The sequence below is a fragment of the Tamandua tetradactyla genome, chromosome 4 (genome assembly GCF_023851605.1).
Source record: "Tamandua tetradactyla isolate mTamTet1 chromosome 4, mTamTet1.pri, whole genome shotgun sequence".
Classification (NCBI taxonomy): domain Eukaryota; kingdom Metazoa; phylum Chordata; class Mammalia; order Pilosa; family Myrmecophagidae; genus Tamandua; species Tamandua tetradactyla.
The window spans coordinates 78,152,999-78,178,492 of record NC_135330.1 but is presented as its reverse complement, the minus strand read 5'-3'; the positions used below and the strand labels follow the sequence as shown (position 1 = coordinate 78,178,492).

The 25,494-nt window shown below is 37.5% G+C and overlaps 2 protein-coding genes across 18 annotated transcripts in view; one reads left to right on the top strand and one right to left on the bottom strand.

The window, feature by feature from the left end:
- RRP15 (ribosomal RNA processing 15 homolog) overlaps nucleotides 1-8,107 on the bottom strand; it is a 63,601-nt gene extending 55,494 nt beyond the window's left edge. Inside the window, exon 1 of one of the 2 annotated variants that reach the window (XM_077157848.1) lies at nucleotides 7,936-8,107. In XM_077157848.1, the coding sequence (XP_077013963.1) occupies nucleotides 7,936-7,963 (28 nt within the window). In that variant the 5' untranslated portion in view covers nucleotides 7,964-8,107. Of the gene's footprint in view, nucleotides 1-7,334; nucleotides 7,645-7,935 lie in introns of those variants that run through there. The other variant, XM_077157847.1, reaches the window with a different exon arrangement.
- Nucleotides 7,564-25,494, top strand: part of LOC143681094 (uncharacterized) — an 81,642-nt gene continuing 63,711 nt past the window's right edge. For 14 of the 16 annotated variants that reach the window (XM_077157864.1, XM_077157863.1, XM_077157862.1 and 11 more), the window contains exons 1-2: nucleotides 7,564-8,208; nucleotides 9,884-10,053. In XM_077157864.1, coding sequence (XP_077013979.1) covers nucleotides 7,873-8,208; nucleotides 9,884-10,053 — 506 coding nt within the window. In that variant the 5' untranslated portion in view covers nucleotides 7,564-7,872. The remainder of the gene's footprint in view (nucleotides 8,209-9,883; nucleotides 10,054-25,494) is intronic. The other 2 variants (XM_077157861.1, XM_077157857.1) reach the window with 1 other exon arrangement.

Genomic DNA, 25,494 nt, shown 5'->3' with positions numbered 1-25,494 from the left:
ATCCTTCCAGGATAACTTCATGTCCGATCCTGGCTTTCTCTGAAATGGCTGGCTGGTTCCACATTTGGCCAAATCCTCAGGTGAGGCCCAGAAATCCTCCCTTTCTGGAGGCCCAGAAGTTTCCAGAACTCCAATTTATTGTTTCTTTGTACCCAAGAGCTCAGCTCTCAGTTTATCTCTTTTCTGTCGCATTTTCATTGTAAGCTGTGAGGAGAAACCAGGCCCCACTTTCGACATTTAATTTGGAAATCTCTTCTGCTAAATATCCAAGTTCATGGCTTTTAAAATCTGCCTTCCAGCCAAAGCCACTAGTCAGTTTTGTCAGATTATCTGCCATTTTTAAACAAGGCTCGCCTTCCTTCCAGTCTGCAATAATACATGCCTCATTTCTGTCTAGAGCTTTGTCACAGATAGCTTTAGAGTGCACAATTCTACCAATAGCTCTTCAAAAGCATTCTATGTCTTCTCTATCAGGTTTCTCACAACTTCTCCAGATTCTTCCCCTTATCCATTTAAAAAGCCATTCCAACATGTTTGGTATCTGCAAACCACAGCAGCACCCCACTCCTGGTACCCAAATCTGTTCTAGTTTGCTAGCTGCCAGAATACAACATACCAGAAATGGAATGGCTTTTAAAAAGGGGAATTTAATAAGTTGCTGGTTTACAGTTCTAAGGCTGAGAAAATGTCCCAATTAAAACAAATCTATAGAAATGTTCAATCTAAGGCATCCAGGGAAAGACACCTTGGTTCAAAAAGGCTGATGAAGTTCAGGGTTTCTCTCTCAAGTGAGAAGGCACATGGCTAACAGGGTCAGGGTTTCTCTCTCATCTGGAAATGGCATCATCTGCTAGCTTTCTCTCCTGGCTTCCCTTCACATAGCTCTCCGGGAGGCATTTTCCTCCTTCATTTCAAAAGGTCGCTGGCTGGCAGACTCTCTGCTTCTCGTGGCTATGTCGTTCCGCTCTCTTCGAATCTCCCAGCTTTCTCTTTTGTTGTTCTCTTTTATAGCATTCCAGCAAACTAATCAAGACCCACCCAAATGGGTGGAGACACGTCTCCACCTAATCCAGCTTAACAACCACTCTTGATTAAGTCACATCTCCAGGGAGATGATCTAATTACAGTTTCATACATACAGTACTGAAGAGGGATTAGAAGAAACGGTACCTGTGCAAAATGGGATGAGGATTAAAACATGGCTTTTCTAGGGTATATGCATCCTTTCAAACTGGCACAGGTCTTTAACATGAGACTTGCCCAACAAGAAATATTAAAGAGTGTTCTGCAGGATGAAAGGGAAAAACAGGAGAGAGTGAACACTCATTCACTGTTGGTGGGAATGTAAAATGATACAGCCTCTGTGGAAGACAGATTGACAGTTCCTCAGGAAGCTGAGTATAGAACTGCCACATGACCCCAGCAATCCCACAACCAGGAATATACCAAAAAAAACTGAAAGCAGGGACAAGAACAGACATTTGCACATCAGAATGTTTATAGTGGCATTATCCACAATTGTCAAAAGATGGAAACATCCAATGTGTCCATCAGCCAATGAATGGATAAACAAAATGTGGTATATACATATGATGGAATATTACTCAGCCATTAAGAAGAATGAAGTCCTGAAGCACACAACAACATGGATGAACTTTGAGGACATTATGTCGAGTGAAATAAGTCAGACACAAAAGGACAAATATTGTATGATCTTATCAATAATATATAAACTCATAAATTTAAAATCTATAATATAGGTTACCAGGAAATAGAATGAGGTTAGAGAATGAGAAGTAGATGCTTAATGTGTGCAGAATTTTTAACTAGGTTGAATTTCAATGTTTGGAATTGGATATAGGTGACAGTAGCACATTAAGGTGACTGTAATTAACAGCAATGATTTCTACATGTGATTATGGTTGAAATGGGAAGTTAAGGATTGTGTGTGTAAATACCAGGAGAGCTAGAGGAGAAAACATGGGGCTGCATAATAGAGTGAACCCTGTGGTGAAATATGATTGTGTCTAACAGTACAAATGTCAAAATGTGCTTTCATGAACTAGAACAAATGTATGTCAATATTACAAGGCATTAATAATTAAATGGTATATGCGGGGAAAGCACCTAATACAAACCATGGATTATAGTTAGTAATATTTTAATATTTTTTCAACAACAGTAATAAATGTACCACGGTAACGCTAAGGGTCAATAACAGTGGGGCATATGGTGTTTGGAATGTTTTGTTTTGGGGTAATGAAAACATCTAAAATTGATTGTGGTAATGAATGCATAACTATATGATTACAGAATCACTGATTGTAAACTTTGGATGATTTGTATAGTGTGTAAACATATCTCAATAAGGCTGCTTAAAAAAATTAGGAAAAAAAAGCATAAATAGCCTAAGATACCTCTGGAATGTCATCAAGTGCACCAATACATTCATTATGCCAGTCCCAGAAGGAGAAGAAAGAAACAAAGGAGCAGAAGAAAGATTCAAAGAAATAATGACAGAGAACTTCCCAAACTTAGCAAAAGATGTGAAGACGCACATCCAAGAAGACCAGAAAACACCAAACAGGATAAACATGAAAAAAAGTAGAACCAGTTATAATTTGATCATACTATTAAATTCAAAGGACAAGATAATTTCTAAAAGCTAGAAGAAAAGGCAACATGTTATGTATAAGAGAGTCCCAATAACAGTAAGTATCAGTTTCTCATCAGGAACCATAGGAGGCAAGAAGGAAGTGAGTTGAAATACTTAAAAAAAAAAAAAAGTGCTGAAGGAAGAGAACTGCCAGCCAAGAATTTTATATCCAGTGGCCTTTATTTGAAAAATGAGGGAGATTACATGATTGTAATGGTTAGGTTAGGTTCTGGAGTCAACTTGGCCAAATACTTATGCCCAGCTGTCTGGTCAGGCAAGCACTGGTCTGACCTTTGCTGCAAGGATATTTTGTAGTTGATTGATGAAATCATCTGTGGCTGAACACAACTGAAATCAACTAAGGCGCACCCCACCCACATGAAATAATCCAATCAGTTGAGGTCTTTTTAGGGGGAAAAAGAGACTCTTTCACTGCTCCTTCAGCCAGTGAGCCTCTCCTGTAGCATTCATCCAGACCCTTCATCAGAGCTACCACCCTCACAGCCTGCACTCCAGATTTTAGACTCTTCCATTCCCACAGCTGCATGGGACACCTTTATAAATCTCATATTTACAGATCCCAACTGTTGTTTCTGTTTCTCTAGAGAACCCTGACTAACTCACATGGTATAGTACATAATATATAAAGTTCACTATACGAAAAAAATGAGGGTGAGATTAAGGCATTCTCAGATAAAAAAAAAAAAAAGCTGACGGAGTTCATCATCATTAGACCTCCCTACAAGCAATACTAAAGGAATTCTTCAGACTGAAATGTAAAGATACTAGACAGTGGTTCAAAGTGGCATAAAGAAAATGATCTCTAGTAAAGGTAAGTATATGCATAATTATACATGCCAGTACTATTGAAATATATATACAATTTTTTCTTTGGTATGCAATTTCACTCCTTTCTTCTTACAGGTGCTAAAAAGCAAACACATAATGTCATAATAAATCTATAGTTTTTGACACAGGATAACAAAGATACAATTTGTAATAAATACACAAAATAGGTGGGAGGCAGAGGAGTATAGGAATGGTGTATTTGTATACTGTTGAAGATAAGTTGGTAACAAATCAAACATGACTGCTATAGATTCAGGATGCTAAATTTGAATGCCATGGTAAGCACAAAGAAAATACCTGAAAAAAATATATTCAGAGACAAGAAAAGGGACTCAAAATGGTACAATAGAAAAAAATAAAATAAATATGTAAGTAGGCATTAATGGAAGAACTGAGGAAAATAAAAGGTGCTAAGACTTACAAAAACCAAGTAGCAAAATGGCAGGAGAAAGTCCTACATTATCAGTAGTTACTTTAAACATAATTTAATTGAACCGTCCAATCAAAAGGCAGAGACTGGCAGAATGGATAAAAATCATATTCCAACTGTATGCTGTCTGCAAGAGACTCACCTTAAATTCAAAGATACAAGTAGGCTGCAAGAGAAAAGATGGAAAAAAATATGCCATGCAAGTAGCAAACCAAAACAGCTGAGCTGCTATACTAAGATAAAACAGACTTTAAGTCAAACGTTTCAGTATAAGCTATTTAGGTCACAACTGTATGTCAAATGCTTCAGTAAGCACCATCCTCCATTGCTAATTCACAAAGCATACTTTCTATTGGTCAATATTAATTTGGTTGGGGGTAAAGATCAGAGTAAAGATTGCAGGTTGAGTAATTGTCAGTTTTGGAGATTCGGGGGTGGGGATGGTCTGCTGGTCATTCTCAGGAGAGTTCATTCTGCTTGGTCATCTTAGACTCTTTGCCCTCCCTGTTACAAGATGTTAGCTGGAACAACATGAAATGATGCCAGCAATGATTCAAACAGAATTAATGAGACTTTTTAGAGGTGTGGCTAGAACATTACACCTACCCAGTGAGGGACAAAGGGGTCATTACATACTGATAAAGGGGACAATTCAACAAAAAGACATGCCACTCACTTCCACTGACCAATCACAGACCAAGTGTTAAGAGAGTTGAGTTACATGGCTGGGTTCAAGTACCATGGTTTATCTTCTTGAAGCTAAGATGGAGTCCTACCATCCTGAAATCATGAGCTCCCCACGGCCACTTGGATAAATCTGAATTTTGTTAGACCTATGGGGGCAAAGAGGTTTGAATCTTGAATAAAAAAACAGTAGATATTGTACGCCACACCTTTCTTATAAAACCTGTGCCAAATATTGTAAATTTCACCTAAATTAACATATAATCTTCTCAACAATGCTATGAAGTAGGTGCACATACCTCTTCTTCATAGAAGAGAAAACTGAGAAGGGTTTCAGTCACTTGCCCAAGATCTAAAACCTAGAAAGGTACAGGGGCTGGAATTCAAACCTAGGATTTTAGCCCTAGCACCCACCATTCTTTCATGTTGACCACTCTCATTCTAAATACTATTTGTGCCTTGATAAAGTAAATACAATAACAGGCTGATTGCCCTTTACATGATTTTAGGAAGATCAATTTTTTTTTTTTTTTTTTTTAAAGACAGAGAAGGAAGGAAGGGAGGAAGAAAGGGAAACATCTTTAAACATTTTCTTGTTTTATTATATTTTGTTTGTTTGTTTGTTTTTTTTACATGGGCTGGGGCCGGGAATCGAACCGAGGTCCTCCGGCATAGCAGGCAAGCACTCTTGCCCGCTGAGCCACCGCGGCCCGCCCCCGGAAGATCAATTTTTGAAACAGAATCTGACATCCTGCCAAACAGATTTTGTTTTCTGAAGCATCTAAAGGGAAATTCTTCTTAAGTAGTAGTTTATATGAAGCTTTTCCTTCTTGCTAGTTTGAAGTGCTGACATATTCCACGTCTAACATATTATTTCTTGACTTAAATTGAATTGTATAGACTTTATGGACAGCTCACACTATGACAGAAACTACAAAGTCCAAGCTGGATAACAGAAGTACTCTGGTCAAAGAGATAGGCTCATAAATAATTATAATTATGATGTGATAAATGTTATGAAAAATAAATGTACAATTACACTAATGCAGATTACCCTAAGGCTTAATATAGGAACTAGAAAACACTATAAGGGAAGGTGATAATTTAATTGAGCATTGAAAGAACAAATGTGTGAACCCCAATGAAATCAACAAAGGTGATCAAGAGTACAAACAGAATCTTGAGAAATTAGAAACTGTAATAGATTTTGATATCTTTTAAAGCATGAGTGTATCAAATAATTTGATATGCATGGTAAGATTTACAATGTGTCCTGTTTCCAGAAAAATTACCCAAACATGAATCATCATAAGTATCAGAACTTGGGTGCAGAAACCTTCTCCCCTAGAGATAAAACATTCTAAGCTTTGAATGCAAAATGTGTTTCTGAGTGATCAACTGCCACCTGGTTTGTCAAAGGAGTTTGAGACCAAATGCATTAGAAGCTTATACTAAACATACTCAACTCTAGAAACATGTTGCCTTTTGTAAGCACTAATACCTTTCTATGGGCACCAAAACCTAATGCAATGGATGGGAGGCTATATGTGTGATAAAGGGACATGGCAAAATGTCAACTGTAGAAACTATATGGTGGGAATACAAGTGTTTAGCATATAACTTTCAAATTTTCTATATGTTTGAAATTTTCCATAATATTTGTGAAATAAAAGCAGAAAAAAAAACTGAAGGCAGGGAGGCAAGAATAGCTGTGTTACATTAGATAGCGAAGTGAGGGAAAAGTCTCTCTGATAAAGAGAGAACTGGATCAGAGATTGAAGGAAATGAAGGAAAGCCCTGCAAAGCAACCGAAGAGTATTCCAGGCAGTGGGACAAGCAAATGAAGAAACCCTGAGCAGAAGAATGTTCGACATGTTAAACTGCAAAGACACCAGTGTGGCTAGAATAGAGTTAGCAGTTAGTGAAAGGCAGAGTAGCAGCTGATGAGACAACCTCAACCAGATCATGCAGGCTAAGAATCTGGGGTGTTATTCTGAGTTGGGAAGTCACTGGATCTAACTGACCAGATGACATACATAAAAGAACAGTTCTAGCTGTTATATAGGGATTAGTTAGTACAAAGGAGCAAAAACTGGGCTGTAAAAAGTGGAGAATTTTCCGTAGTTCTTAGCAACCTTTTAATCAAGACTGATGGTAAGAAGGGCAACATGGACAAATAAACTCTTCCCAATAGTTTTCTTCTTCCTTTCATTATCAAGAAAGAGTTACCAACTGCTAATTTTATTTATTCTACTTAAGCCATCTACTCTTCTTTGATTCACTGCTATCCGGTCTCAGTCCCTCAAACACAGGCACGCACACACCGTACAAGAAATGCCATCAAACAGAGCCTCTGTCTCCCTTTGACTTCTGACCATTTACTCCTATCTCCCTATAAAATCTATTACACTCTGTGACTTCAAATATCACCCTTCCTTCCAATCTTTGTTACTGTCTGCTCCTCGGTAGGAGAAGTTTCACACGTTTAAATTAATAAGTGATCTAAAAATGTCGGACTCACTAAGCAACAATTGATAGTTCCTTTTCTCTGAATATCAATCCTTAATTCCTCCTACTAAACCAAAATCTCTGCTCCGATGGTATGCGCAGAAAAAGCACTGGCAACCAGAAGCCAAACTACTCGCATCCCTTGCTCGCCGCTCACTCGGCTCGGCCTCTCCTCCCAGCCGCCAAAACTCAGACTTAGTACTTTACCTCCGTCGTCCACAGTGTCTTTGTGTTCATCTTCCAGCTCCGATGCTGCGAGCCCGGCTACCATTTTCATCTTCTTTCTCTTCTTTAGGGAATTTTTCAGCTTTTTCCCCACAGTCACATGTGATGAAGGCCGAACAGCCGCGGCCATTACCGCTCACCGGAAGCTTCACTGAGCGCTCTGTCCGGTGGCAACGACGGCACTTCGCCATCTAGTTCCGGCGATACTAGGTTCCGGGGCGGGGTCATCGGAGTCCGGACTTCCGGGACTCGAGTCTCAGACGTTGGCTTAGGGAGAGGTTTGGCTGACCTCTCCGTGTGCGGTAAGTCGGTTTCGGGACAGAAAATAGCGTACGTACAGTCCCAGCCGACTCCTTAGGTTCCCCGACCTGTGCCCGCCCAGCCCCTTCCATTTCCATCTCCCGTAGGCCGCCCCCTCACCTGCCTTCCTCACCGTCGGTTCGGCGCGTCTGTAACGGCCCCCGACGTTAGCGCTAGGCGCGCCGAAAGGCAGCCGGCGAGGAAAGGGCGTTTGGAACCGATGGTGAGGAATCTACCCCCCCCTTCCTCCCCGACCCCCACTGCTGAAAATCCACAATGCAACCTGCTAGATGTCCTCTTAAAGCGCTCATCAGATCAGTTCCCGCTGACAAGCCCTCTCAGGGGTTTTCAGTTGCAAGCCGAAGAGAAGCCCACGGCCTCGTCTCGGGCCCCAGGTCTCCCGGGATGTCCAGCCGCGGCCGCCTCCCGCCTCCAGCCGGCCCAGCGGAGTTGGTGGCGCCGGCCGCGCGGCGCAGACCCAGCGGCTTGCCCTGATGATCTCAGGTTCTCCGCGGGCGCTGCTTCTCGCTCCTCTCCGGACCTGCTTCTCCCTGAGGTCAGCTGCAGCCCACCCTCGCAGTAGCTCCAGACAGCTAGCACAGTCTGCAGCAGTCCCTCCCCGCCCCCTTAAAATGTTGGCTCCATTATACCCCAAGGTTTGCACGGGGCTTGGGCCGGTGACAGGCGCTCAAAAGGAGTTTGGATGAAGGACAGAATCCAACTATAGACAAAATTAATGAGTTAGAAGGATAATAATATAGCAAACGCAGCGGATTCTACAGGCCGAGCAATATTCTAAAGGACTTTCCCTACACTTGGCATTTCCTAGACTAGAGCTTCTTGGTTTTTTTAACCCCAAACTTAAGATAATACGAATTTCGAAACTCGCCGTATTGTATTATGGTTGATGTTTAATGGGATAAAATGATATTTACATCCCCGAAACTCAGTACAGCATTTTAAAAGGCAGAACAGTGTGCAGGAAAGATTACATTTCGAATAAAAGTGAGTAAAAGATCGGGATCTAGCATAAATCTTTTGAAAGTGCAATTGTGAACAAAAGCATCTCGCCATCCTGCTCAGTTTGAGCCTTTCACTGCCACGGTTTGCTGATAGTGAACTTGTTTTCTGCTGCCTTGTTCCTTCTAACCAAGTTGGGAAAACATTGAGGAAAATTTTCAAAGTGAGAGAGAAAAAATGATTACAATGAAAATGTTCCTGCATATGAAGCAGCATATGTTAATATTATTTGGTCATCAGAAAGTGATGCATTGAGCATTTTATACCTTAACATATAGCTTCTTTAAATATAAGAATTTTACTGCGCTTAGTTGCAATTTCTTAAATTGCTAGGATAAGAAGGTTGGTTGATTTGTTACACATTTATTTTGTTCTTTTTGCAAATAATATAAAATAGACCCCCAGGTTTTTAGACTGAAGTCTGATTTTCAGAAATGGATTACCATTAGTAAGTGGGAGGTACTAGTATTAAATATCTTCATAATAAGCCAATGAGTTAGGTAATATGATTCTTCCCATTTTATAGATGAAGAAACTGAGGCACAGAGACATTGTATAACTGCTCAAGGCCACACAGCCAGTAAATTGTCAGAATCACATTCAAACCTGTACAATCTGGTCCAGAAGCTGCTCACCACAGAGCTCTAGTGCCTACTCAGACTGTCTACTTCAGCACTTAGCAAGTGATAGAGTAGGCAATAGAAATTTCTGACAAGCCCTGGAGTTCCTAAATTAGAAAAAAAATCTCTGCTCTTATGATGAACCAAAATAATTGGCAGGATTCAAATGTCTATTCTATTATGAATAGAATTGAAGTCACCTGTATGCTTGCATGAGAATTTCTACAAGCATACTTGTGTTACTTATCAATTATTTCCTCTCAGCTCTAATTTTGTCCTCTTTGGCTGCTCTGTGAAAATTGAGCTGGGTCCTGTAAGTTATTTTCTCTTTGCCAGCTTGTGTGTTGTTAAACTTAGTCAGGAGAGGTCACTAGAGAGACATTGCAAGAGGAAGGTACCTTCCTCCTTGATCCATTGTGATCCTCTCAGCAGTCTCTTTGCCACAGCTTCTCCAGCATCAGGCTCCTGGAGCAGGCATGGCTTCTTCAATTCCGGACTCCTGTACAGCGGGTGGCTTCTCTAGCATCTGATTCCTAGTGGCCAGCAGCATCCTCCGGCAATTCCCCCGTTCTTATGTGGTTTCCCTTCTAGCTCCTGTCCATGAACAGCTGTCTTTGGCATCTTAAAGGGCATAGTTTCCAGAATGTTCTGAAGGATGGATTTCTAGCAAGTTCTCCTGGCATGATATCACAGCAACCCCTCTGCCATCTCCACAAAGTATGGCTCTCGGATATACCTTTGGGAGTGAACTTCTACTTTGGGTACTGTATCTCAGCCCTGGGGGTAGTCATTGCTCCTTATGTGGACTTTCAATAGATTCTTTAGCATCCTTTTACTTCTTATTGGTCTATCTTTGTTATTCTAATCTGCTATTATAGTTAATAATTCTTTAAACTTTCCTGTTCTGATTGGCTGCTGATTGATATAAAATTAGACTGAGAGTTGTGATGAAAATATTATAGATGACCATATATCTTCCCTAACTGCCTATAGCAGTATTAGAAGTTTCCACAGGGAGATAATTGTTTTTGAGAAGATGGGGGGGGGGGGGGCAGTTAAGACAAGTGTTCCCTGTTAAAATGCCAATATTTATATGAGGATAACAGATACAATATTTTTGTTCTAGATGATTTGTTGCAGGTTAGCTGATATGAGTGCATTATGCTGGCCTAAGCTCCTGGACATAACAGATAAGAGGGAGGGTTGATTGCATAGTGTATCCAGAGCATGGGGTAGTGCTATCTGGGGAAGCTGAACACTTAATTTGGTAGGGACTCTGGAAAGAGATTCTGTTTAAATGATAGTTCTTAGAGTTCCCTACATAGAGAAGAATCTCTGAGAGAGGAAAGAGTAAGAAGAGATCTCAGGATTGAGGATATACTATGCAAAAAAAAAAAAGTAGTAGTAAAATTAACATTTGGGGAGAGGAATAACTTGCAAGCTCATCCACTACCCTAAAATTAATTCTAAAGTTAAATATAAAATAAATTATAGGAAAAATAAGCAAGTATCTGATTTATCTGAATTCTAGAAGCAACTATATAAATCAAATATCAATGTCAGTAAATCCCAGAAAAGAGATTATGGTAGATTGAAACATGCTCCCCAGGAAACACATGCTTGAGTTCTAACCTCCCATTCTGTGGGTGTGAACACATTTATAAATGGGATCTGAAGATGGTAAGGCCAAACTGAATTAGGGTGGCCTTAATCCAGTGTGACTGGAGAACTTATAAGCAGAAAAAAATTGGATACAGTAGTAGTAGAAGCATCGGAGGTGGCAAAAAGAAATCGCCATGTGATGAAAGTAGAGATTGCTGACAAGCCACCAGGTATTTTAGAGAAAGCCTTGAATTTTCTGGCACCTTGATTTTGGACTTCTAGCTTCCTAAACTCTGAGACAATAAATTCCTGTTGTTTAAGTCAACTAGTTCTGTGGTATTTGTCATAGCAGCCCTGGCAAGCTAAAGCAAAGGTCAATAGATTTGATTACATTAAAAACCAAAATGTGTGTATCTAAAATTAAAAGACCAAAATTAAAAGGTAAAGAAAATGTGAATGAATGAAAAATGGAGTTTAAAATGATTACCTAAAGAATTCGTAGGATTTCTGCACCTGAATAACAACCAGAAGCAGATAAAATATATAGAACAACAATTTTCAAGACACTGAACGTTAGACAACTAACGTAATGATTACTGAGAGTTGTGAAACAAATGAGGGCAACTTTATGACTACCCCAGCATACTACTCTTAGAGAGTTTAAGACCATGGGTCAGTGAGATGGAAACCTAAGCAAAGCCTGAAACAGTTTCCAAGTTGAAGCTATGTCCATTAACTATGCAAAAATAGGACCAGGAATGGTGTTTGTCCCCAAATCCTCTACCCTACCTCCAGCCAGTCTGGAAAAACTTTTGTGATTCCCTGAGCATTGGTTAGAGTACCTGTCAAAAACTGTGAGGGGTATGAGATTTTACCCCACTTTCAAGCTAAAATTTGTTGGCAACACATTCCTTATTCTCTGACAATCTATTGAGGGACCCAAAAAGTTACTAGTTTTAAGTGGGGACTGAGATAAGAGAAACTTGTGACAGGTCCTAGCTGCCATGTAAGCCACTCTGCCACATAGGCCAAATGATCCAGCAGATCCAATAGCGGTGGAAGTTTCCTTGGCAAATGCAGATGCTATGTGGAGCCTTTGGCAGGTTCTTATAGGAGAATCACAGCATAGACCCTTAGGATTTGGGAACAAAGCTAAAATCCTAATGTAAGACATTGCCTCTGCAGATAACTGTTCTCCTTTTAAGAAACATTTGGGCCTGTACTGGGCCTTAATAGAGATCAAACACGTATCCATGGGACACTAAGTTACAGTGAAACCTGAGTTGCATGTTGTGATGGTTGGGTTCATGTGTCAGCTTGGCCAGCTGATGGTGCCCAATTGTCTGATCAAGCCAGCACTGGCCTAACCATTACGGCGAGGACATTTTGTGGACTTAAATCGTTGGTCAGTTGTTTACGTCTATGGCTGATTACATCTATTACCAATTAAGGGGAGTGTCTTCTACAATGACAAGTTTAATCCAATCAGTTGAAGGTTTTTAAGGGAGAGCCGACAACTTCAGCAGTCAGAAGAGAGAACTTTCATCTCCACTTCAGCCAACCAGCCTCTCCTGGGGAATTCATCAGACACCTTCCCCAGAGTGCCAGCTTGCAGCCTGCCCTACAGAATTTGGACTCGTACATCTTCACAGCTGCATTAGACACTTTTAAAAAATCTTATGCTATATACAGATATTTCTCTAGAGAACTGTAGTAATACACACATCATGAAGACAGTATTGTCTGTCTCACCAAGTCATAAAGTTGGGCGTGCGCAGCAGTGTTCCATCATCAAATGGAAGGGTTGTATAGAAGATCAGGCTTGAGGAGGATGTGAAGGCACAAATGCCCATGGTCCCCACTCCATGTTACTTCTCTTTCCTAACCTGCTGCTGTGGCCTCTTGGGGACCTCCCAACAGTCAGTTGACTGAGGAAGAAAAAAACCCAGCCTGGTTTACAGATGGTTATGCATGATATGCAGTTACTACTTGTTGATAGGCATTTGGATTGATTCCATCTCCTGGCAATTATAAAGAAGACAATTTCTGCTGTAAACGTCAGTGTGCAAATGTTTGTGTCATCACCTTCCTCTGTTCTGAGTATTGGTATTGCCAGGTCATGGGGCAACTCAATATTTAGTTTTCTGAGGAATCAACAAACTGTCTTCCACAGCTGCTGTACCATTAAAAATTCTCACCAACAGTGAATAAGTGTCCCAGTTTCTCCACATGCTCTCCACATTTGTAGCTGTCTGTTTGTTTAACAGCAACCATTATTATAGGTGTGAGATGATATCTCATTGTCATCTTAATTTGATAACAATGAATTTCCCCTATAGCTAATGAAAATGAGCATCACTTCATGTGCTTGTTAGCCATCTGTATTTGCTCTTCAAAAAGTGTCTATTCATACCCTTTGTGCATTTTATAATTGGATTGTTTGTTCTTTTGTTGTTGAGCTGTATCATTTCTTTGTGTATGCAGGATATCAAGCCTTTATCCAATATGTGGTTTCCAAATACTTTCTCCCATTGAGTTGGCTGCCCCTTCACCTTTTTGACAAAATCCTTTGAATACAGAAGCTCTTGATCTTAAGGAGTTCCCATTTATCTGTTTTTTTTCATTTGCTGCTTGTGCTTTAGGGGTAAAGTTTAAGAAGCTACCTCCTGTTACTAGATCTTGAAGATGTTTCCCTGTATATCCTTCTAGAAGTTTTATGAAACTGGTTTTACATTTATGTCTTTAATCCATTTTGAATTAATTTTCTTATAGGGTGTAGGGTAAGGGTCCTCTTTCATTCTTTTGGCTATCGATAGCCAATTCTCTCATGCCCATTTATTGGAAAGACTACTCTGCCTCAGTTCAGTGAATTTGGGGATCCATAAATTTGGTGATCCATAAATTTGGTGATCTCTGCAGTCTGGATTCTATACCACTGGTCAATACTTTTATCTTTGTGCCATTACCATGCTGTTTTCACCACTGTGGCTTAATAGTAAGCTTTAATGTCAGGAAGAGATAGTCCTCTCACTTCGCTCTTCCTTTTTAGAATATATTTAGCTATTCGGGGTCTCTTTCTTTTCCATATAAACTTAACAAGTAGCTTTTCCAAGTCTTCAAAGTAGGTTGTTGGGATTTTGATTGATATTGCATTGAATCTATAGATCAGTTTGGGTAGAATTTATATCTTAACATTCAATCTTCCTATCAGTGAGCATAGAATGTCTTTCCATCTCTTAAGATCATTTTTTATTTCTTTTAGCATTTTTTTTTGTAATTTTCTGTGTATACATCCTTGACATCCCGATTAAGCTTATTCCTAGATACTTGATTTTTCTGGCCACTATTTTGAGTGGAATTTTGTTCCTTAATTGTCATCTCAAATGGCTCATTGCTTGTGTACAGAAACATTACTGAGTTTTGTACATTAACCTTGTATCCTACTACTTTACTGAATTTGTTTATTAGCTTAAGTAGCTTTGTCATAGATTACTCAGGGTTTTCAAAGTATAGGTTCGTGTCATCTGCAAATAATAAAAGTTTTACTTCTTCCTTTCCTATTTGGATGACTTTTATTTCTTTCTGCTGTCTAACTGCTCCAGCTAGGACTTCTAGTACAATGCTGAATAGCAGTGGTGACAATGGACATTCTTGTCTCATTTCCAATCTTTAGGGGAATGATTTCAGTCTTTCACCATTAAGTATATGCTGGTTTTGTGTTTTTCATTTATGGCCTTTATGATATTGAGAAAGTTTCCTTCAATTACTAACTTTGAAGTGTCTTATCAGGAAACGATACTGGATTTTGTCACTTTTTCAGCCTCAATTGATATGTTCATGTGAATTTTCCCTTTCAATTTGTTAATGTGTTATATTACATCGATTGATTTTCTTATGTTGAACCACCCTTGCATTCCTGGTATAAATCCCATTTGGTCATGAGGTGTAATTCTTTTAATGTGCCATTGGATTCAGTTTGCTGGTTTTTTGTTTGAGAATTGTTGCAGCTATGTTCATTAGAAGGATTGTTCTGTAATTTTCCTTTCTTGTAGCATTTTTATCCAGTTTTGCTATTAGAGTGATGTTAGCTTCATAAAATGAGTTAGGTAGCATTTCTTTTTCCTCAATTTTTTTGGAAGAGTTTGAGCAGGATTGGTGTTAGTTCTTTTGGAATGTTTGATAAAATTCACTTATGAAGCCATCTGGTCCTGGGCTTTTCTTTGTGTGAAGATTTTTGATGATTGATTGAATCTCTTTACTTGTAATTGGTTTGTTGAGATCTTCTGTTTCTACTTGAATCAGTATAGGTAATCTGTGTGTTTCTAGGAATTTGTCCATTTCATCTAAATTGTCTAGTCTGTTGGCATATCATTGTTCATAATATTCTCTTATGCTTTTTAAAATTCCTTCATGAATTGTCTTTATCAGTCTAGCTCGGGATCCATCAATTTTATTAATTTTCTCAAAAAACCAACTTTTAGTTTTGTTGATTCTTTCGGTTTTATTGTTCTCCAGTTTGTTTAGTTCTGCTTTGATCTTCATTATTTCTCTTCTTTTGTTTGCTTTGTGGTTAGTTTGCTATTCTTTCTCTAAATTGTCCAGGTGAGCAGATAAATCTTCATGTTTTGCTTGTTCTTTTTTTGCATGGGCAGTTACTGGAAATTGAACCCAGGTCTCTGGAATGGCAGGCAAGAACTCTGCCTCCTGAGCCACCATGGCCTGGCTATGTTTCTGTTTTTTAATATAGGTATATAGGGCAATAAATTTCCCTCTCAGCACTGCCTTTGCTGCATCCTATAAGTTTTGATATGTTGTATTTTCATTATCATTCATCTCCAGATATTTACCAATTTCTCTAGCAGTTTCTTCCTTGACCCACTGATTATTTAAGAGTGGGTAGTTTAATCTCCATATATTTGTGAAAGCTCTGGTTCTTTGATGATTATTAATTTCCAACTTTATCCTGCTGTTATCAGAGAAGGTACTTTGGATAATTTTAATCTTATTAAATTTATAAAAACTCAGTTTGTGTCCCAGAATATGATCTATCCTGGAGAATGTTCCATGTTCACTAGAGAAGAATGTATTTCCTGGTGTTTGGGGATGCAAAGATCTAAATATGTCTGTTAGGTCTAATTCATTTATCCCATTGTTTAGGTTTTCTATTTCCTTATTGATCCTCTAACTTGTTATTCTATTAATAGTGGAGAGTGGTGTGCTGAAGTCTCCCACTGTTATTATTGAAATGTTTATAACTCCCTCCAGTTTTGCCGATGTTTGCATCATATACTTTGAAGCACCTTGGTTGGGAGCATACACATTTATGATTTTCATTTCATCCTGGTGAATTGTCCTTTGTGTTAATGTGAAGTCTCCTTCTTTGTCTCTTTTGACATCTTTACATTTAAAGTCTATTCTTTCTGATATTAGTATAGATACCCCTGCTTTCTTTTGGTTACAGCTTGCATAGAAGATCTTTTTCCATCCTTTCACTTTCAATCTAATTGTGCCCTTGAGTCTAAGATGTGTCTCTTGTAAACAGCATATAGATGGATTATGTTTTTAAATCCATTCTGCCAATCTGTATCTGTAAATTGGTGAGTTAGTTCGTTAATGCTCAAAGTAATTACTGTAAAAGCAGTTCTTGTCTCTACCATCTTATCCTTTAGTCTTTGTCAGATCTATGTATTCTTTTCCTTTTCTCTCTTTTTACCCTTTAAATTACCATTGCTCATATTCTTCAATTCTGTGCCCTCCTCCAGGTCTCCCTCTTCTATCTTCTTTTTTTTTTTTTTTTTTTTAAGCTGATAGGACTCCCTTTAGTATTTCTTATAGGGCAGGTGTCTTGTTGACTAGTTCTCTCAATTTTTGTTTGTCTTTGAAGATTTTAATCTGTCCTTCAATTTTGAAGGACGACTTGGCTGGATAAAGAATTCTTTCTCATTCAGGATCTTAAATATATCATACGCTGCCTTCTTGCTTCCATGGTGCATAGTTGGGTAGTCTGAAGTCAGTCTTATGTGTTTTCCTTTGTATATAGTAGATCCCTTTTCTCTTGCTTCTTTCAGGACTTTCTGTTTCTCTTCAGCATTTAACAGTTTGATTAGTATGTGTCGTGGAGTAGGTTTATTTGGATTTATTCTTTTTGGAATTCATTGGGCCTCTTTGATTTGTATATTTATGTCTTTTATAAGGGTTGGGAAGTTTTCACCAATTATCTCTTCAACTAACTACCCCAGCCCTTTACTATTCTCTTCTTTTGAAATACCAATGATTCTTATATTTGTGCACCTCTTGTTGTCTATCATTTCTCTAAGATCTGGTTCCATTTTTTCCAGTCTTTCTTGCCATTTGTTCTTTTGTGCACTCTAGTTCAATTGTTCTATCTTCCAGCTCATTTATTCTTCCTTCTGCTTCTTTGAATCCACTATCGTGTGTCTCTAATATATTTCTAATTTATTCTGCTGTATATTTTATTTTTGTGAGATCTGCCATTTTTCTATTTAATCTTTTGAATTCTTCTTATGCTTTTCTAGTGGGTCTCTGATATCCTTTATTTCTCTATAAATATTGAATAGTTGTTACATATTTTGTGTCCCCTCCTGCATTTTAATTTGATCATTTGGCTGGGCCATTTCTGCAAGGATCTTCATGTGCTTTGTGATCCTCTGTTGTGTTCAGAGCATTTGATTATCTTAATGTGGTTATTTTGCAAGTTGACTTCCTTCACACATTTCAAATAAATACATTGGTTTTGCATTGAAGGTTTCCTTTTGTACTTGGTTTGTCGGTTATTCCTCTCTATACGAAGATCTGGATCTCATGTAAAGGATACATTCAACTTGAGGGTCTACTAGAAGCTAGGCCAGGATGCATGGGTATTTCACTGGTAGAATGGCCATCCAGCATGCAGGAGTCTCAGGCTCAATTCCTGGCCCATGCACCCCCCAAAATTTTTTTTAAAGATAATGCAAATAAAATAAAATAAAATAAAATTATAATGAAAGTATGAAAAAACAACCACAAGAACAAGAACAAAATTTTAACAGTAGTAGACCCCGGAGTTAGAAGGAGACACCTAAGATATGTTGGGAGTGAACTCAGACTGGTGTACACCAAAGGAAGGGAAAATTTAGGAAAAAAATACTAATAATAAAAATAAATGAAATTAAATAGAATAAATAATAATAAAATAAATTAAAATAATCAATAAAAATAAAATATCTATTAAAAGTAAAATAAAAAACAATTGTACTACTAATAAAAATATATAGAAAATACATTTTTTAAATGGTGAAAAAGAAAAAAGAGTATTGAGAAAAATTTGAAAATAAACAAAAAATAAAAACCTAGGCAGATAGGGAGTTAACCTGCCTGCATTACCCCATCTCTCCAGCCAGTGAGGTGCCTCCTGCCTCAGGTGCATCCCCTCCTGGCTAGCAGTAGCTTGAGCATGGTGTATACAACTGGGTGGTAGTGGGGGTGGCTCCTGACCATTGCGGCTGGACTGCTGGTCTCCGCTGGGCACTGGGGAGGTGACCAGCGCCTGGGTGATCAGCTAACCCTCAGCACCTGCTGTGTCCAATACTCCCAGCACACAAAAATCTCCTCCAGAAAAACCACCCCAGAAATATGGCAAAATGTTTTCAGTGATGGTCTTTAAAAGAATAAGATTATAATTCTTTTTTTCTACATTTTTCCTGTATTTTACTCAAAAAGCATGCATTTCTTCATTCTAAGATGCCAGTGATTATGAGATAAAAACTGAGTGAAAAACTTTGAAGGGAGAAAAGAATTTTATTAACAGTGTACATCGATTGAGCATATCAGAAATGTATCCAATTTTTTAGAAAAGTCTTAGGAGTGAAAATATATAGTACTTTTAAAAATCAGAAAATATTAAAGACTATTTTAAATGAAACACTGCACTTTTAAACAAATAAGTCTTTATTTGTAGAACTAATGAAGCCTAGAGAAGTAACAGAGTATGAGAAAAGTTACAACAGGGTCATAAAAAGTTAACAATGGAAAGAAAAAAGAAACTGTCTTTAAAAATAAAGTTCAACAATCTTTACCTTTATTATAGAGGTCTTAAATATCTGATTTGTGGAAGCTTTAAAATTATCAAAATAACATTTCTATATTATTATAACTCTATATCTGTGTTTTGTTCTATACACATAATAACTTTGTGTAGTAATTTCTTACCAGAAAGCCTTAGACTATTAGTGTATCTTAATTGGCGGTCAGCAAAATGTAACACAAGATTATTTTGGTAGAAGAAATTGAGGAGATTTCCAAAAGAAATGGACACTATTTTCCTACTGTAAAGAAAGGTAGTTTGATGGGAAAAGAATATTGGCATGAGTATCAGGAAACCTGCTTTCTAGTCTTATTTGTAATCTAACTAGGAGCAGTGGATACTGTGTCTACTTAACATCCATTCATCCTTTCTCCTCAGTAGAAGCCTGTTTTCTTTTTCTGATATTAACTCCTTTCCTTCACACCCTTGTGCTTTTTTTTTTTTTTCTTTTAGCCTTGTGCTTTTTACAAAGCTGACCTAACATGCCAAATTCCAGGGCTAAACCTGAAATTAATGTGAGGGTAAACTCATGAACTTTGCTAGTGACAGGTTCAGGAATTAAAATGTGACTCAATGGGATATAAGAGGAAGTCGGGGGGGGGCAGTTTTCTTTCTTTTTTTTTTAATATATTTATTGAGAAGCATCCTTAAAAGGAAATAGCTTTCCTCTTTAACACTGAATGCCTGCTTGTGATGTAATTAAGAACCAGGGAGTGACCTCATTATTCCTAGCAGGACTGAGCCCTCTGCACTATGTTTGATTGCCTCTTTAGAAACATCCCTGTAAACAAGAAAGGGACAGATTACATCATCTAGTTGGTGTTAAACAATGGAGCAGGTGAATACTGGCAAGAGTAATAGGCTTTATTTCATTTGAACATATTCATTTGAACAAATTGCTCTTGCACTCCTGGTCTCAGAGCCTGCACTAGTGAGACGGGTAGTATTATTCATCAAGAAGACATATTCTACCTTGCATAAAACCTTTCCATCAAAACACTCACCTCGCTGTGGGACTTACTCTCTTAGGAAGTGTTCATCAGGCATGACAAAATTTGCCCAGCATTTCTGAATGATCAAGCTAACAAAAGAGAAAAGTGGGGCCATCTTGGCCCTGCCAGACTCTCAGATGCTCATTTCTACTGGTAGACAGTGCATCCTGAATTGTATATGAGGAACTGCCATTTTCTCCCTTTGTGACAGTTGAACTCAATCCATTTCCCTGATAAACCAGAGACATACTGAAAGAGGCCCCAAGAGCTCAGCTGTTTTTATTTCCTCTTTCTGAAATTGAATGGTCACATCATCCAAGATGGTGATTACCTGTCCAGTGGTAAAGCTCTAGATCTAGCCTTCTTAGACATGCCATTTATTCATTCATTCATGCATTTTTTCATCCAATAAATATTTAATGAAACCTTATCACATTCCAGATTCTGTTTTAGGCACTAGGGACTCCTAATAAGACAGGAAAAATCCTCATTCTTCTGATGTTTGCATTCTGTGTGGGGAAGACAGCAATAAATAAGCAAATAATAAAATAATAGCTGTATATAGTGGTAAGTGTTAGGAATATAGTAAAACAGAGCAACGCATTAAAGAATGTTTTAGGATGCAGGAGTGGCTAGAGAGGTTCTATTTAATTTAGATAAAGATTAAAGTCTTTCTAAGGAAGTGGCAATTGAACTGGGACCTGAATTGTGAGAGTGAAACAGCAATGTGACAATTTGGAGAAAAGTGTTTCAAGAAGAGTCAACAGTAGATGCAAAGGCCCCTATGAGGACCAAAATCCAGCATGAGTAAGGTACAGTGAGCACGAGAAGTGTTGTACACACAGAGATGAGAGAGGTAGGCAGAGCTGGATCAGGCAAGTTCTTGTAGGCTATGGCAAGAGCATTCAGCTTATCTGCAAAAAAAAGAGGGGGATCCATAGGTAATGACAGAATCAGAACTTATTTCTGAAAGCTCTACTTTTGTTGGAGAATATGAGCATCAAAATGGCAAGTTAGACATTCAATTATGAGGCTATTAGAAGTCTCTGGGTTTAGCCTAGAGTGGTGGTAATAGAGATCAATAATGAACATATTTAGGATATATTTTAGATGTGGAAGCAGTTGTTGATCAGTTGAATATGGGGAGTGAGGGAAGAAGAATAAAAAATTATACCTAGGTTTTTAAATTTAATATCTAGGTGGATGATGGTACCTTTTGTTGGTATGGAGAAGGCTGATATGGGGAAGGCTGGGGAAGAACAGCTTTGTGGGAAAAATCAGAAGTTTTGATTTAGACCTGTTAGGTTTAAGAGCTTGGACATCTAAGTAAAGCTTAGAATGATTTCTTCATTCTAAGATGCCAGTGATTATGAGATAAAAACTGAGTGAAAAACTTTGAAAGGAGAAAAGAATTTTACTAACAGTGTACATCAATTGAGCATATCAGAAATGTATCCAATTTTTTAGAAAAGTCTTAGGAGTGAAAATATATAGTACTTTTAAAAATCAGAAAATATTAAAGACTATTTTAAATGAAACACTACACTTTTAAACAAATAAGTCTTTATTTGTAGAACTAATGAAGCCTACAGAAGTAACAGAGTATGAGAAAATTTACAACAGGGTGATAAAAAGTTAACAATGGAAAGAAAAAAGAAACTGTCTTTTACTTTCTAAGTAAAGCTGTTCAATAAGTAGTTGGCACTCAGAGGAAAAGACAGGGCTATAGATATAAAATTTGATGGTCAACAGAATATTGATTGTAGTTAAAGTCCAGGAATGGATAAGGTTTTCTAGAAATAAGAGAGAAGCCCCAGGAAGGAACTCCAATATTTTGAGGTAGAAGAGATAATATATGAGAATATATAGCCAGAAAGTAGGAAAAGAATTAGGAAAGCAAGAAAGGAAATTGTTTCAAAATAGAGGTAAACATCATCTTTATTAAATGCTATTATGATGTGTCCATTACATTTTTTCAAATGGAGGTTATTGAGGAATTAGACAAGAGTTCAGTGGAATGTCAAGAAAGAAATTCCCAGAAGAGAGGGCTGTAAAAAAATAGGGACTTTGGTTTCCAGTGTTCTGTTTACTCAGGTGTACAGAGAAAGTCCTCTTGGTACAGAATACCAAAAGCAGTGCATAGTAGAGTAAGACTAGTGGAGGAAATAATCACTGAAAATTTCCCATGTCTTATGAAAGACATAAAACTACAGATCCAGAGAGTACAGTGTACCCCAAACAGAATAGATCCAAGTAGACATACTCCAAGACACTTACTAATCAGATTTTCATGTCAAACACAAAGATAGTTCTGAAAGCAGCAAGAGAAAAGCAATCTATTACATACAAGGGAAGCTTGATAAGACTATATGTGGATTTCTCAGCAAAAACCATGGAGAGAAGGCAGTGGTTTGATCTAAGATTCTAAAAGAAAAACTGCCAACCAAGAATTCTATATCCAGCAAAATTGTCTTTAAAAAATGGGGGGAGACTAAAATATTTTCAGACAAATGATCACTGAGAGAATTTGTGACTAAGAGACTGCCTCTGAATGAAAAACTAAAGGGAGCACTACAGGCAGATAAGTAAAGGCAGGGGAGAGAGGTCTGGATAAGAGTGTAGAAATGAAGAATATCAGTAAAGCTGAAAAGAGAAAATAATTAATATGACATAAAAATCCAAAAGGCAAAATGATAGAATTAAGAACTGCCTTTATAGTAATAACACTAAATGTTACTGGATTAAACCCCTCAATCAAAAGACACAGACTGGCAGAATGGACTGAAAAACAGGACCCATCTATATGCTGTCTGCAGAAGGCTTATTTCAGGCCCAAGGACAAAAATAGTTGAAAGTGAAAGGTTAGGAAAAATATATTTCATTCAAACAAAAACCAGGAAAGAGAAGGGTAGCTATACAAATATCCAACAAATTAGACTTCAAATATAAAACAATTAAAAAAGATAAAGAGCCACACTATGCATTAATAAAATGAACAATTCAAGAAGAAAACATAACAATCATAAACATTTATGCATCAAGCCAGAGTGCTCCAAAGTACATGAGGCAAACACTAATGACAATGAATGGAGAAATAGATACCTGTACCATAATAGTTGGAGACTTCAATTCCCTGCTATCATCAATCAATAGAACATCTAGACAGAGGATCAATAAAGAAACAGAGAATTTGAATTATACAATAAAAGAACTAAACTTAACACAAGGCAGAACATTACAACCCACAACAGCAGGATACACATTTTTCTTAAGTGCTCATGGATCATTCTCAAGGATAGGCCATATGCTGGGTCACAAAGCCAGTCTCAATAAATTTAAAAAGATTGAAATACAGAATGCATTCTTGCATCATAATGGAATGAAGTTGGAAATAATTAACAAGCAGGGGCCAGAAAATTCACAAATATATGGGGGCTAAACAACTAGTGGGTCAAGGAAGAAATTATAAGAGAAATCAGTAAATATCTTGAGGTAAATGAAAATGAAAACACAACATATCAAAATTTATGGGATGCAGCAAAGGCAGTGTTAAGAGGAAAATTTCTTGCCTTAAATGTCGATATTTAAAAAGAAGAAAGCAAAAAATCAAGGAATTAACTGTTCATTTGGAAGAATTAGAGAAAGAGCAGCAAACTTATCCCAAAGCAAACAAGAAGGGAAGAAATAATGAAGATTAGAGCAAAAATAAATGAAATTGAGAACATGAAAACCATCAAGAAAATAAACAAAACCAGAAGTTGGTTCTTTGATAAAATCAATAAAATTGATGAACCCCTAGATAGGTTGACAAAAAAAAAAGAGAGAGAAGATGCAAATAAATAAAATCAGAAATGGAAGAGGAGACATAACCATTGACCCTGCAGAAATAAAGGAGGTAATGAGAGGATACTGTAAGCCACCATATGCTAAGAAAGTAGACAATGTAGAAGAAATAGAGAACTTCCAAGAAAGGCATGAACAACAAAAATTGACTTGAGAATGAATAGATTACCTCAACAAACCAATCACAAGCAAAGAGATTGAATGAGTCACCAAGAAGCTCCCAAAAAAGAAAAGTCCAGGACCAGATGGCTTCATATGTGAATCCTACCAAGCATTCAAGAAAGAGTTAATACCAATCCAGCTCAATCTCTTCAAAAAAATTGAAGAGGGGGGAAAGCTAGCTATCTCATTCTATGAAGCCAACATCACCTTATGCCAAAGCCAGACAAAGATACTACAAGAAAAGGAAATTATGGACCAATCTTTCCAATAAATATAGATGCAAAAATTCTCAATAAAATACTTGCAAATCAAATCCAGCAGCACATTAAAAGAATTATACACCATGACCAAATAGGATTTATTACAGCTATGCAAGGATGGTTCAACATAAGAAAATCAACTAATGTAATATACCATATCAACAAATCAAAGCAGAAAAATGACATGATAATCTCAGTTGATGCAGAAAAGGCATTTGACAAAATGACATCTTTTCTTGATGAAAATATTTCAAAGGATAGGAGTAAAAGGGAACTTCCTCAACAGGATAAAGGGTATATATAAAAAACCCACAGCTAACATCATCCACAATGGGAAAGACAAAAGCTTTCCCTCTGAGATCAGGAACAAGATAAGGATGCCCACTGTCACCATTGTTATTCAACATTATGCTAGAAGTTCTAGCCAGAGCAATTAAACAAGGAGAAGAAATAACAGGCATCCAAATTGGAAAGGAAGAAGTAAAACTCCCAGTGTTTGCAGATGACATGATACTATATTACAAAAATCCCAAAATATCTACAGCAAAGCTACTAGAGCTAAAAAATCAATACAGCAAAGTGTCAGGGACAAGAGCAACACCCCAAAATCAGTAGTGTTTCTATACACTAGTAATAAGCAGTCTGAGGAGGAAATCAAGAAAAAAAATTCCACTAACAATAGCAATCAAAAGAATCAAATATTTAGGAATAAATTTAACTAAGGATTCAAAAGATCTATACACAGAACACTACAAGAAATTACTAAGAGAAATCATGGAGGACCTAAATAAATGGAAGGGCACACCATGTTGATGTATTAAAGACTATATATAGCTAAAATATCAACTCTATCCAAATTGATTTATAGGATTTAGTGCAATACCAGTTAAAATCCCAACAACTTACTTTGCAGAAATAGAAAAACCAATAACCCAATTTATTTGAAAATAAAGGGTGTCCCAAATAGCTAAAAATATCTTCAGAAAGAAAAATAAAATGGGTGATCTCAGACTACCTGACTTTAAAGCATATTGTGAAGTTACAGTGGTCAAAACAGCATGGTACTGGCATAAAGATAGATGTACTGACCAATGGAATTGAATTGAGTCTTCAGAAATAAATTGTCCCATCTGTGGACAATTGATCTTTAATAAGGTGGTCAAACCAACCCACTTGGGACAGAGCAGCCTCTTCAATAAGTGGTGCTTGGAGAACTGAATATCCATATGCAGAAGAATGAAAGATTATCCATATCTCACA